Here is a 14,301-nt window from a genome sequence, read left to right as displayed (position 1 = left end):
TAACATTCTATGAATTCTATGAAAAAATATAGCGCTTTTCACATCTTCTAGACGTCTCAAAGTGCTTAATGGAATAGGCTGTACAGTGAATTGACTATATATGTGGGCAGCCAATTGCACACAGCAGTGTCCCACAAACAGTCGTGGATTGAAATGACCAATTTATTATTATTTTTTTGAGGGATTATTATCAGGCGTATGGAGTAAGGAAACTTGCCCAAGATTTCACCCTACCAGGAATCAAACCCAGGTCTCTCGCTTGCAAAGCGAGTGCTCTAATCACTGAGCTACAGGACTCCATTCCTCTCTCCATAGATGCTGCCTGACCTGCTGAGGAATCCCAGCGACTTCTGTTTAAGTTTCAGATTTCCAGCATCTGCAGTATTTTGCCTTTTGTTTGAAGGCACATCTCAAGACCCTCCTCTTCGACTGCGCCTTCAGACACCCTCCTAACCCTTCCTGCTCTCCACCCCTCCTTATCCCAATCCCCTGCTCGGGTCCAAATCCCTGACTATCTCGGGCCTTGGGACGTCCTTCCGAAGTGGAAGGCGCTACACAAATGTAATTTGTTGTTGTATTAGACCTTAGTTTGTAAGGGAGTAATAATAATAATAATAACTCTTGCATTTGATATAGAGCCTCATCACATCTTCTAGATGTCTCAAAGGGCTTCACAGAATATACTGCAAAATTAATTGCAGTTTATTCTGTGAAGAATATTCTGTGAGACCTGGGTTTGATTCCTGGCTGGGCGAAACTTTGGGCAAGTTACCTTACTCCACACACACACTCCTGATAATAATGCCTCAAGAAAAAAGACAATAATAACTTAGTCACTGTTTATGGGACACTGCTGTCCTCAATTGGCTGCTGCGTTTCGCCCACAAATACATAAGTAAATTCACTTTACAGTATATTCTGTGAAGCGCTTTGAGACGTCTCGAAGATGTGAAAAGCGCTATAACAAATGCAAGGATTATTATTAATTGACTGTATATTTTGTGAGCGAAACGCGGCAGCCAATTGCGCACATTAAACGGTTAACCTCTTTCAGAAACGCGACAGTGTCACGAGGAGTCATACGGCCTGCTGCGTTGTAAAATTCGGTGGTTCTCACTGAGAGTATCATAATCCCAAATGTTTGCCATTTGTCTTTTCCTCCTCAGCAAAAGCGTAAGCTGAGGATCTACATCTCCAACACTTACATGCCAGCCAAGCCTGAGGGCGAGGGGGAGGGCGAGTCTGTCGCCTCCTGGGAGCTTCGGGTGGAAGGAAAACTCCTCGATGATGTGAGTTAGATTGTTCCCGCTCCCTCCCCCCTTCGCAGCTTCCTGCCCTGTACCCAGCGCCTCCCGTTAACCCTTACGCTCCCCTCATCTTGCTTACCCTCACACACTCTTCTTCTCTGCCCTCCAACGCCCCTCTCTGCAGCCTGGAAAAGTGAAGAGAAAGTTTTCGTCATTCTTCAAGAGTTTGGTCATTGAGTTGGACAAAGACCTTTACGGGCCAGACAATCACCTAGTGGAGGTGAGAGCTCAGAGCCAGGAGTGGTGATAGGTTGATAAGATTCTGAAGGGATTAATGATAATAACAATAATAATCATAATAATAATAATACTTCTTGCATTTGATTTAGCGCTTCATCAAGTCTTCTTGTCCAGAACTGTAGAACCAGAGGACATGGCTTGCGATTAAAGGGGGTGTAGATTCAAATCATTTGTGGAAAAACTATTTCAGTGAGCGAGTCGAAAATGTATGGAACAGGCTCTCTAGGGAGACGGTGGAAGCAGAAAGTGTTGATTCTTTCAAAAGCAAATTGGATGGATTTCTTTTGGGAAATAATATCTTGGGATACACTGTACATGAAGCGTGCAAGCGACTGCCAGGATGGTGGAAGTCAAACTGGATGGACCTCGGTCTTCTTTCGTCCAGCAACTCTTACATGCTTATGTTTAGATCACGAGGCAATAAAGTAGTTCATTATATTCTGCGCGGTTTTCCTTCTGCCTAAATGAGTGAAGAGAGGTCCGTTCTCACGAATCCTATGACACGTTTCGTGAAGCATGTGCAACAGCAGCCTCAGAAAGCACTTCACAGGAAACTACCGTCAAGTGCAGTGACCGTGTATTTTATACACAAACACAACAACAAGTTACATTTGTGTAGCGCATTTCACGTCGGGAGGACGTCCCAAGGCGCTGGACAGTCAGAGATTTATTTGGACTGAGCAGGGGGTTGGGATCAGGGAGGGGTGGAAGTCAGGGAGGGTAGGGGTAGGAGGGTGACCGAAGGCCTGGTCAAAGAGGATGTGCCTTGAAGGAGGCAAGGGAGGGAGCGAGGCTGGAGAGACTGTGGAATGGAGACCCAAAGGGTGGGAGGCGGAGAGGCTGAAGGCCTGATTCCCTTCTGCCTCGCATGTGCATCGCGTTTCCTTGTATGAACATTAATGGCGGTTGTTGTTATGATGTGATAGTGGCACCGGATGCCCACCACCCAGGAGACAGATGGCTTCCAGGTGAAACGGCCGGGAGACGTCAATGTGAAGTGCACTCTGCTCCTGATGCTGGATCATCAGGTGGGAGGAATTTACCGTTTGAGCAGCCAAACAACAACAACACATTACATTTACACACGTCTTTCATGTCGGGAGGACATCCCAAGGCGCTGGACAATGAATAATAATAATAACAATAATAATATTAATAATCCTTGCGTCTCAAAGCACTTCACAGAATATACTGTAAAGTGAATTGACTGTATGTTTTATGGGTGAAACGTGGACAAGGATTTGGACCCGAGCTGGTGGGGCTGGGTTGGGAGGGGACGGGGTGTTGGGATCAGAGTGAACTGAAGGCGCAGTCAAATTAGGAGGGTCTTGAGATGGGCCTTGAACTTAAATGAGGCAACGGGAGCGGGGGAGGGTAGGGTGGGGAGAGAAGTGGGTGCGAGGCAAAGGGGCTGTGGGGTGGAGATCCAAAGGGTGGGGTCTCAAGCAGAGAGGCTGAAGGGCCTGATCACGTGGGGTGAAAAAAATCACTCCCTCCCACCTCTTTCCTCCTCCCCCCAACATAGGCGCAATGAGGTGCTTATATATAAAAAAAATTACGTGTGGGTGGACTGGAGGCGATTGCTGAAGTTGTCCCCTTGGCTCTCTCAGCCCCCACAGTATAAGCTGGATGCCAGGCTGGCCCGTTTGCTGGGCGTCCACACCCAGACTCGGGCTAACATCATGCAGGCCCTGTGGCTGTACATCAAAAAGAACAAGATGCAGGACAGCCACGAGAAGGAGTACATCAACTGCAACCGCTACTTCAAGCAGGTGAGGATTGCGCCTAACAATCAGGACCTTTACTGTGTGTTTGTTTGCCTCCCCCCGTCACCCAACCAACCCCACGTTTAAAGTCAATGACCGATTTTATCTGTCAGTAGCTACGATACAGTGCCATGGGATCTTTTAACGTCCACCTGAACAAGCAGACAGGGCCTCAGTTTAACATCTCATCCAAAAGGCGGGCAGCAACACTTGACAATGCAGAGTTCCTCCCAGCACTATGTTACAGTGTCATCCTAGACTGCGCTGTGAGGCTGCACTGTGAGGTCCAAGGTGCTGACGTGGGCTTGGAACTCATAAACAATTAAAATAATAATAATAATACTTGCGCCTTATCACGTCTTCAAGACATCTTAAAGTGCTTCACAGAACACAATGTAAAGCAAATTGGCTGTGCATTTTGTGGGTGAATCGGGGCGGCCAATTGCGCACAGCAGCGTCTCGCAAACGGTCGTGGATTGAAGTCACCGAATTATTTTGTATTCATTTAACATCTCATTTGAAAGGCACAACTCTTGATAATGTAGTGCTTCTCCCCAACACTGTAATGCAGCGTCAGCCTAGACTGTGCTGTGAGCTCCATGGCTTTGATCCCATAAGCTGTTGACTCGGAGGCTGTCTGTCTGATGCTTCTCCCCGCTAATACCTCCGAGTGTCTTTCCTGTAGATCTTTAACTGCTTGAGGATGAAATTCTCCGCGATTCCAGTCAAACTGGCCACGCTCCTACAGCATCCCGACCCCATCATCATCAACCACATGATCAGGTAAGAGCTATGTCCAAACCAAACATTTAGCTTGAGGTTTCTTGTCCTTTGGAAGTTTGAGGGAAATTTCGCTTCTGTTCTGAACTTAAAACTTGCTAACCTGACCTCGCGGGCCGAGGCAGTAAATCCTGAAGCAGCTAAATACTCTTCAGGATTAGGTAATAGTAATAATAATATTAAGGCTTGCATTTGATGTAGCGCCTTATCACTTCGTTGAGACGTCTCAAAGCGCTTCACAGGATATACTGTAAAGGGTAGTGACTGTATTCTGTGGGCGAAATGCGTTAGCCAATTGCACACAGCAGTGTCCCTCAAACAGTCATGGATTGAGAGATCAAGTTTTGATTGATTGATTGATTGATTGGTTGGTTGGTTGGTTGATTGTTGGTGGGTGGGTGGATGGATGGATGGATGGGAGAAGGGGGTAACGACCCCCAGAAAGGTAAAAAGAGTATGGCGAGAGAGTGTGTTTACTTGATCCATGGTCCTCGTTCATTATACAGTCATCGGTGACTGGGTTTATGGGAACAGGATATTAATTACTGGGTTCAATACTTGTACAAGTTGTGGTATAACATACAGTAATGACCAATGTTAGTGCTCGCTACTGTCCACGGTGTTAGTGTCAATATTGAGGGCAGATTTTGTTGACGTATTTTATAAGCTGGCTTTCGCAATCTCTGTTTGTGTCAGTAAGGACCAGTGACATGTGTATCGTTAGAGCCCCTGAGAGCAGTAATGTAATGCTGGACTCTCCTTCTATTCGGCTTGTAGCGTTGACCCCAGTGACCAGAAGAAAACGGCTTGCTATGACATCGATGTGGAGGTTGACGACCCTCTGAAAAGTCAAATGAGTAACTTTCTTCTTTCGACGACCAACCAGCAGGAAATCGCGGTCCTGGATGTTAAGGTGAGTCCTGGCTCTCGGCCACAGTGATGCGATTGATAAAACCCACCTCGTTTCTTCTTTGTTTTGCATCTGTTTGTCGTTTGAAGGGAAGTGGCTGGAAATGCGTGGCAGGTTAGGCAGCATCTATAGAGAGCTGAGACACTACACTGCATGGAGGGGTGCTGTATAAGTTCAAGTTGTTGCTGTTGAGAGGCAAAAATGAATTAACATTTCAGGTCGATGACCTTTCGTCAGAACCCGAAATGTTAACTAACTCACTTTCCTCTCTCCTAGATGCTGCCTGACCTGCCTGCCTGTTTCTGTCTTTATTTCAGATATCCAGCATCTGCAGTATTTTGCCTTTTGTTGTTTGAAGGGATTGGCACTCTCGCTCTCTCTCTCCTTGATGAGTCCTCACTGATTCCCATTCTTTCAAATACGATACAATTACCAGAGGAGGGATTGAGGCAGCGAGTTCCAAATTCTTGTGTATCGGCACGTCACCCAGTGGAAAAGTGGAAGTGACCAGGGACATGCAGGAAGCTACTTTGATAGCTTATGGTTTCTTTACAGATGCAGTATTACAAAAAACAATAATTCTTGCATTTAGTGTTATTCAATATTATGCTGAAGAACACAAGACTTTTAAAAGCTTTTTTTCTCTTGATTGAAAGAATATAAATGGATGATATTCAGCTAAATGTTCTCCTTGTATTATTCTCCTAGATTCACGACACAATTGAATCGATTAACCAGCTGAAGACCCAGCGAGACTTCATGCTAAGTTTCAGTAACCACCCCCAGGAGTTTATCCAGGACTGGATCAAGTCACAGTGGAGAGATTACAAGGTAAAGAGAGATACAGGCAACATAGGCTGATAGTCCAGTTCAGCGCTGGTGAAGAAGCTGTATTGTTGGAGATACTGTACTTTGGATTAGCTGTTGAATTGGGCTCCCATCTTCCTGTTCAGGCAGTTGGTCTGAACCTTTTTGAACCTCACCCGCTGTGAAGTTCAAAAAGAGAAGGTAGTTTCTCCCAAGACACTGGCTGTTTGCGGGACCTTCACTTGCTGCATTCGGCTGAATAACACACTAAGTCACTGGACTTAGAATTATAGAATATTACAGCAGAGAAGGAGGCCATTCGGCCCATCGTGCCTGTGCCAGCTGTTTGGAAAAGCTACCTAATCAGTCCCAGTCCCCCACTCTTTCCCCATATCCCTGCAAGATTTTCCTCTTCAAGTACCTATCCAATTCCCTTTTGAAAGTTGTTATTGAATCTATTTCCACTGACCCCTTTTCAGGCAGTGCATTCATAGTAAAAAAANTCCTGTCAGTGAGTCCGTGTAGCGAATCAGAAGAAAACACCCAAGTCTCAATTGCTGAGCAGGTGTGTCAGCTTTTGATGCTGCGTGTCACGTTTAGAGTGTGCGTGTCACTTCTAGCTGTCAGCTTCCTGAGTGTCTTGTTCCGTTCTCACAACACTTGCCTGCAAAACACAAGAGGTGTGCTCGCTCTGCATTATTTTATTTTCTGCACCCTGACGTCATTTCAATGGGAGAAAAAAAGCCTTCGGTCTGAAAGATGGGAGGTGAGTGACTTGCCCGCTCAGTGTTGCTTTTTTGCTCCACTTCCAAGTCCCAACCCACTGCTGGAATTTTCACGCTAGTTAGTGATAACTGGATTGGTGCCGGGAGCAGTTAATGTAATGACCTTTTTTGTCTCGAAGCTGGGCTCTTAAACCAGCCCCAGTCTTGTCTGTTGACGGCTAGTGTCCTACCTGTTCAAGATGGATTCAGGCAGTTTGTCCTGGGCACAAGATCCCAGCACAAACACCGCCCACAAAGCAATGTTATATTGGCAGCCTCAATCGGAGATTATCGTGCCAAATAAAATGGTGCAGTAGCAATGCTCTTCTGAGGTTGGGGGGGGCGAGAAGAGGGGCTTTATTTTGTATCAAATGTTGTATCAACCTGTTATAATAATAATAATCCTCGAGTTTGATATAATACCTTATCACGTCTTCTAGACATCTCAAAGCACTTCATAGAATATACCGGAAACTGAATTGACTGTATATTTTGTGATCGAAATACGGCAGCCAATTGCGCACAAACAGTCGTGGATAAAGTGACCAAGTTATTATTGTTACTTATCTATTTCGAAGGGATTATCAGTTGTTGGGACTTTTGTTTCTGGGTCAGAAGGTTGTGGGTTTCCAACCTCAAGTCAGACTGATGCAGTCTTAACAACTGAGTTTGTTGTCGTCTCAGCTGACACTCCATTGAAGCGCTGCAAAGACATGTCTTTCAGATCAGACACGTCTACACATTTAGGTAGATGTTAAAGATCCTCTGGCACAATTCAAAAAGAGAGGAGAGTTTCTCCTGGGGTCCAGGCTAACAATTCCCCAGATAAAAGAGAGTAGCAGATAAGTGAACAGTGCGTGGTTGACACTGACAAATACTTGAGCTGTGATACTTGACAAAGTTGCATGTGAAATGTTTTAGGAACAGGCAGGAAGCCTTACAAGTTGTCTTCAAGCCTCATCCTTGTCTTCAAATCCCTCTACTCCTCTGCACTCCCCTACCTCTCTGACCTTCTCTCTCCTCAAAACAGTGCCCATTGCCTTCGTTCCTCTGCGTCTGGCCTCCTCCTCATCCCCCGAGTCCTCCACTCCACCCTCGGCGGCTGTGCCTTCAGCCACTATGCCCTGAGGCTCTGGAACTGCCTTCCTCACTCTTCGCCTCGCCCTCTCTGCTGAAGACACAGCGCCTTTGATCGCCTTCCCCCCCGCCCCTCCCCCTGGCTCGGCCCTGGGATCCGTTACTGTGAAGCGCTCTGAGACGCCGTCCAGCGTGGAGGGTGCTATATAAATCCAAGTTGTTGTTGTTACACATGAAGGGTATAGTAACAGACATCTTCAGATCGCTTTTCAGAAAAGTATAACTTTTGTGCCCTTATGAGGAAGTGAACAAGATTGAAGAACCATTGCGGCTTTTTGAAACAGACCCTCCTGCCCAAACCGCAACACATAAATATTTATGCAAGGAATGCAGGTGTAGTCTTCTAATGACTTTTCACTATTGTACTCCTACCCATTACAGTATATCCTGTGCAGTGCTTTGAGATGCCCTCCTGATATTTAAAGACATGTAAATCCTCACATTTGATAATAGTGCCTCATCACGTTAGTAAGATGTCTCAAAGCGTTTCATAGAATATATTGTAAAGTGTAGTGACTGTATTTTGTGGGTGAAACATGGTAGCTAATTGCACACAGCACTGTCCCACAAACCGTCATGGATTGAGTGATTATGTTATTTTTTTGGAGGGATTATTACCCCCCCCCCGAAAGTAATCCGCCAATCGACTAACAAATGGGTTTCTACTTATGCTGGGTAAATAGAGGCGTGTTGAGTAAAGAAACTTGTGTGTGTATATAAGTAAATCTAAAAGGATATTAAAAACAGGTTATACCTTACTGTGGCTGTGTCTTCGAGGATAGGAATTTTTATTTTTGCTAAGAAGTTTCCTTTGCTCCAAAAGTTTTAATAATAAGAAAAAATCCTTGCATTTGACATAGTGCCTTATCACATCATTGAGACATCTCAAAGCACTTCACAGGATTGAAGTGAAGTGAATTGACTGTGTATTTTGTGGGCGAAACTGACTGCATATTTTATGTAAGTGATTAAAAAAATACTCTTGTTGGTTCAGGTGATGACAGATATCATTGGAAACCCAGAGGAGGAGAGAAGGGCTGAGTTTTACCATGAGCCTTGGACCCAAGAAGGTGTTGGACGATTCATCTTTTCAAAGGTATTGGGATAACAGACGCTTTATGTAAGCTTTTCGGCTGAAAAGATTGCAAGATAATTCAAATTGGGGGAGGGAGAAAATTAAACACTGGTACTTTTCCGAAGGTGGGGGTGTGTGAGGGGATGTGGGGGTGGAAAACTGATCAATTGCCACAATTTTGTAGTCCGAACAGCTTCAAAGATTTTTAACATCTTTGCAACTGGAAAAGCTAAAAGGGGAGGTTAGGAGAAACATCTCATATGCAGAGGACTTTTAGAACATGGAGTTCTTTGCCATAAATAGTGTTTGAGGTTGAGATCACAATACAAGATTACATTCGTACAGTGCCTTTCATGTTGGGTGGATGTCCCAAGGTGCTGGGCAGTCAGGGATTTGGACCCGAGCAAGTGGGGGCGGGGGGAATCAGGAGGGAGGGTGGAGGGCAGGGAGGGTAGGAAGGTGGCTGAAGGTGCAGATGAAAAGAGTCTTGAGATGTGTCTTGAAGGAAGCAAGGGATGGGGTGAAGCGAAGGGACTGTGGGGTGGAGTTCCAAAGGGTGGGGGCAGAGGCTGAAGGCCCGACGCTAATGGAGGGATGGGACGGGCGGTGGGGGAGGTATATTCAGAAGGGGATTGGGTGAAGATTTGAATGAGGAACTTGTGCAGTGAGTTCACACACATCTAGGATGAGAAACGCGTCCACACGTGTACCTAGAGATGAACAGTGTGAGGCGTGTAAAGGGGAAAATGTAAGAGAATGCTTGGGAATTGGCATCCAACGGAAATGTGTGTGTAGCATATGGAAACCCTCGGCAAATTCCTTCTTTGCTGCAGATTCAGCAACGCAGGCAGGAACTGGAACAAGTCCTTGGAATCCGCATCACATAGACCCAACGGTGACTTCTTTCCGAAAAAACTGGAGCTTGATGACCCCCAATGGTTGCTTGCACTGCTTTCTCTCCACTTCAGAACACGCCTGGTAAAAACGATCGATCGATTCATCTGTATTTGGGAGTAGTTTGTAATAATAATATATTATTAATATTAATAGATTATTATTATAATTTAACTCAATTTGTACAAAATTCTTGTTTTGTTGGGTGGGGGAGATGCAATAATATACCAGGATCTCCCCCAAATACCCCACCACCAAATATTCTGCTCCTTGGCTCATTGTTGACAATAGCAGAGGCACATTATCTCAATTAATTGCTTGACATTTGAAGATATCGAACTTTGGGTGTTTCGAAGACCAGCCACTAGTTTGACCAAAGGTCACTGGGCACGGCCCAAAAATGGCATTATTTGTGTGTATTTGAAGTCCAAACGAGCGTGCAACTGAATGACTTATCAGGGAACACATCTTGATGACACTTAGTAAACAAAAGGCACTCTTAATTTAATCCCACAAAAGATGACACTTATTAAAATGTCCAAAGGTGCAGATAAACTCACGGTGGGCACTGTTAAGGCTTCCTGGTAATGAGAAAAAGCTTTAGAAAACGAAATTAAAATTTCCCAAACAAAATAACGTTTAGTTGTTTTAGTGACATTCACCACTGAAACGTCGTTGAAATCTCTTACTGGGGATTTTTGAGGTCGCTGCAGAAGATTATTGCAGATACCCAGGACCATGTCAAACCGTCCTGATTTCTCCATCTTTCAAGTCCAACAGCATCGGTTCATTAATCCATACTTAATTGACTATTGATTAATAACAATAATAATCCTTGCTCTTGATATAGCACCTTATCATGTCTTCTGGATGTCTCGAAGAGTTCACAGAATATACTGTAAAGTGAATCGACCGTGCCTTCAGCTCCCCTCTCGACTCTCTTCCTCCTCCTCGCTCCCTCCCTTCCCTCCCCTCACCCTGACCATTTCCCCCCTGCTCGGGTCATGACCCAACTGTGCAGCGCCTTGGGACGTCCTCCTGACGTGAAAGGCGCTCTATAAATGGAATCTTGTTGTTGTTGTTGTATATTTTGTGGGTGAGATGCAGCAACCAATTGCGCACAGCAGTGTCCCAGTGTCGTGAGATTGAGCTCTACATCAAATGCAAGGATTATTATTATTATTGGATTGAAGTGCTGTGATTGTAACCCAACCTCAATTAAGAGTAGGAAACTGAAATTGAACTGGAGGTCGTGATGTGGATGCCTTAGGAGGGAAATGTCACATCACTGAAGAGTTGTTTAATTTGTAGGAATTGTATATCTATCTCTTCCCTCTAAAATGCGCTAGTTGTATTATCTAAAGGAATAATTGTACGCAGTCTGTCCTTTTAGCTGAACCAACCTTGGTTACATTAGCTGTGAGGACTCAATCTGTCCCTTTGCACTAAATCACAGCCTAGGACTCATCTCCAGAGTAGATTCTCCTGGACTTTTGCATACACTCAACTTTCATAAGTTTGTGATTGCTCAGTTTGGTTGCCAGTTGCCTTTTCATTGATCAAATATCCTTCCATTGCTTTTTGTAAGACACAGATCCAAGCCTTAAAGGGCTGTTAGCCAACCCCATAATTCCTAAAACAAAAACAGAGAGAGCTGGGAAAACTCATTAGGTCAGGCAGCATCTATGGAGAAAGTGAGTCAACGTTTCGAGTCCACAACCCTTCATCGTTCTTACTAAGGGTCGTGGACCCGAAATGTTGACTCACTTTCCTTTCTCCATAGATACTGCCTGACCTGCTGAGTTTTCCCAGCTCTCTGTTTTTGTTTCAGATTTCCGGCATCTGCAGTATTTTGTGTTTTGCCCACAATTCCTCTCAGATTTGAACCAAAACAGTTGTCAAAATTTGGACAAAGATTGCTCAGGTTATTAGATTTAAAGCACCGTTTTGCCTTAGTTGACATGTGCAGAAAGTTATTTTGCATCATGGTCTGGCGAGTGAGCAACTGGATTTGCCATGGATTACCCGCCAAACCGCACAAATTACCTGGAAATATATTGAGCGACGCTGTAGAAAATCTGGATTCAGCATGGAGTGGGACTTTAACTTGTTAATGTAGAGGATACAGACAGTCAAGCTGGCATAAACACACAAGCACAGAATGGGCAATATTCTTGAAGACATTCAGTCGTTTTTTCTGTCTTGGTCAGCTGGGTGTCTTGACATATGCGGAAACCCATCACCGGGTTTAAAAGCATCCAAAACAAGCTGAGATTTCCATGCATCCCACCTACATATGTCAGAAATCCCAGAGATAAGACTGTTGGAATGGAATGCGCACTCTATCCCTGGAGTTCTGCATCCTGCATACTTAATTCCGGAAAGTATTAGGCGCAGATTGGCAAGAGCCAAGTCTTGGGGACCCTAGAATGCATTGGTTAGACTGGTTAGAGTCTAACTAGATAAAAAACACATAGCTCGCCATGGACTTTGCTGACCGGCAAGCTTTCCCACTGTTTGTCCAGCTAGGACCACCCTACCCCGTTAGGGATTTGGCTTGCAGGCATTCAATCGTATTGAATAGCACGACTATGTAAAAATTCCCAGCTACGTGAGCAGTGACTCACTCCCCAAAAGCAATCTAATGCACTGTACATTGGTGAATCAGATTGAAATGAGTGGGTTCAAAATGGTGAGTTAATTTGGAAATAATTGGAAAGATGCTATTGATTTGCAGTTTGCCTTGTAACCGTCCCCCTACCACCACACACACGCACCGATTTGATTTCAAGGCAAGCTTTGCATTTGGATGGATTAATAAAGTAGCAAAAATAAAGTCTTAACCACTGGTGTGGTTCAACCACAAAATTGCCAGAGCAAATGTAATCTGAAAGCACCCGTTGAGTTAAGTTATCATCAGCAGGCGGAAGCAATCCTAATGTAAACACTCTAAATTGAAGATATATTAAGGATTCTGTCAAATGGCAAACTGGAGACAGAAGTACAAAAGTTTAGTTGAATTACACACCACTCTTAGAAAGAGCCAGCAGATACAATGAGTCAAATGGCCTTCTTCTGTGCTGAATGTTTATATGGCTGTGGTTTGAGCCAAAGCAATGAATCGAGCACTTATTTTGATGAGGAATCCATCTAAAACGCAGTCCTGGCTCCTGAATGGGAAACGGCTCTGCAATATTAAGAGCAGCACTGATGTTTGTTCAGAATAAACGCATGCTTGCGAATAATTTCCTATCAAACATAGAGTACAATCAAATTTTTTATATTGAGAGTTCAGGGAAAAAATGTTTAAAGTTTTTTTTAAAATGGTACATGTTTGTTGGAATATTTTCAGGTAGATTTTGTGTGTTTTTTTTAAAAATGTTAAAATTGTAAAATCTGTGAATTACAGATTTTGCAGAAAGCTTCAGCTTGTTCTTGTTTACAGTAATTACTGATTACAATCAGAGTGCCGAATAGAGTAGTGGGGGGTTTGAAAATACGCAGGGAGCTTTGCTATATATGTAATGGTGGTCGGTAGTCAGATGGAGGATTGATACAACAGGAAAAATGTCTCATGCTCAGTGAAACATCAGCACAGCTCAGAGAGAAACAAAACAGCACAGCCCCACCTTGTACACAAAACAGCAGATTTGTGCCGCACGCAGTAGGTTTAGTAATGAGTCAGCTTTCTATTGTTGGGTGGGTGTACAGATGCACGTTCCACAAACCCTGCCTGGATTACTGGTTAATCTGAGTCTAGTGTGCGTGTGTGTGCGCGCGCGACCTTTTGTTAAACTTACATCTAATCGTTTCTGAGTCTCTCAACTGCGTAAAACTGCCCTGGGGAGATGATTTGCATAAGATCGAACATTCATTGCAACAGAAGTATAGATAAACATAGAACCACCAGCACACCTGGGAATATAAATCGCTCCACCACTGTGAACAGTTTGTCAGATACCTCAAAAAAAATGCTGTGTTCAATCATCCATCCATTCAAATGTCTGGCATTTCCATGGCTCCTATCCTTCTCTCCCCTGCAACCTAAGAAATATTGCCTGCAGTGAGGCTCAGCTGCTCATTACTAAGCAAAGAGCGGGCTCCTCTCCCTCCGAGAAAATTTTGCAACACGCAACCCATCGTCAACTGAGTGTACAGCTGTTGAATATGTGTTGATTCAGCTCGACTGCACTGGGTCACTTTTCCACTTGTGCGTTAAACACAACAGTACTAGCCAGAGGCTTAATGCAACCCAGGCATTGAGGCATAACGTGGTGTTCCTTCCAACGTTCTGTACTTTGCACTCGAATAGTTTGCTCGCTTCACTTCCACACCAGGATCTTTGTATGACGAGATACACACCATAGTAACGAGTACACAATGCAGTTTACAGTGGGGAGTTAGGTCACAAGCTTATGGACCATGTGTGTAATAATACTTTTGATGCATCATTCTAGATGATAAAATCGATCAATAATTCCATAAGGGGTTCACTTACTCCTGTAAACTTCCCAGCAACTAGCCAGAGACATTCTTCCTATTTGTAGCCAATATTGTGTCTTGATTGATGCTTTCTTACAGATTTATATCTACAGTTACCTGTTTTTGTTTTGGAGCTATT

The 14,301-nt window shown here is 44.3% G+C and overlaps 1 protein-coding gene across 5 annotated transcripts in view; it reads left to right on the top strand.

Moving 5' to 3' along the window:
- LOC103183838 (SWI/SNF-related matrix-associated actin-dependent regulator of chromatin subfamily D member 2) overlaps nucleotides 1-14,301 on the top strand; it is a 38,644-nt gene that overhangs the window by 9,856 nt on the left and 14,487 nt on the right. For 4 of the 5 annotated variants that reach the window (XM_042343286.1, XM_042343284.1, XM_007901540.2 and 1 more), the window contains 9 exons: nucleotides 1,167-1,289; nucleotides 1,432-1,527; nucleotides 2,474-2,575; nucleotides 3,158-3,319; nucleotides 3,999-4,096; nucleotides 4,871-5,006; nucleotides 5,712-5,834; nucleotides 8,706-8,807; nucleotides 9,620-10,547. In XM_042343286.1, the coding sequence (XP_042199220.1) occupies nucleotides 1,167-1,289; nucleotides 1,432-1,527; nucleotides 2,474-2,575; nucleotides 3,158-3,319; nucleotides 3,999-4,096; nucleotides 4,871-5,006; nucleotides 5,712-5,834; nucleotides 8,706-8,807; nucleotides 9,620-9,673 (996 nt within the window). In that variant the 3' untranslated portion in view covers nucleotides 9,674-10,547. Of the gene's footprint in view, nucleotides 1-1,166; nucleotides 1,290-1,431; nucleotides 1,528-2,473; nucleotides 2,576-3,157; nucleotides 3,320-3,998; nucleotides 4,097-4,870; nucleotides 5,007-5,711; nucleotides 5,835-8,705; nucleotides 8,808-9,619; nucleotides 10,548-14,301 lie in introns of those variants that run through there. The other variant, XR_006085694.1, reaches the window with a different exon arrangement.

Source organism: Callorhinchus milii, unplaced genomic scaffold (genome assembly GCF_018977255.1).
Source record: "Callorhinchus milii isolate IMCB2004 unplaced genomic scaffold, IMCB_Cmil_1.0 Scaffold23, whole genome shotgun sequence".
Taxonomy (NCBI): domain Eukaryota; kingdom Metazoa; phylum Chordata; class Chondrichthyes; order Chimaeriformes; family Callorhinchidae; genus Callorhinchus; species Callorhinchus milii.
The sequence above is the reverse complement of the archived record's forward strand: the minus strand, read 5'-3'. Positions and strand labels throughout refer to the sequence as shown.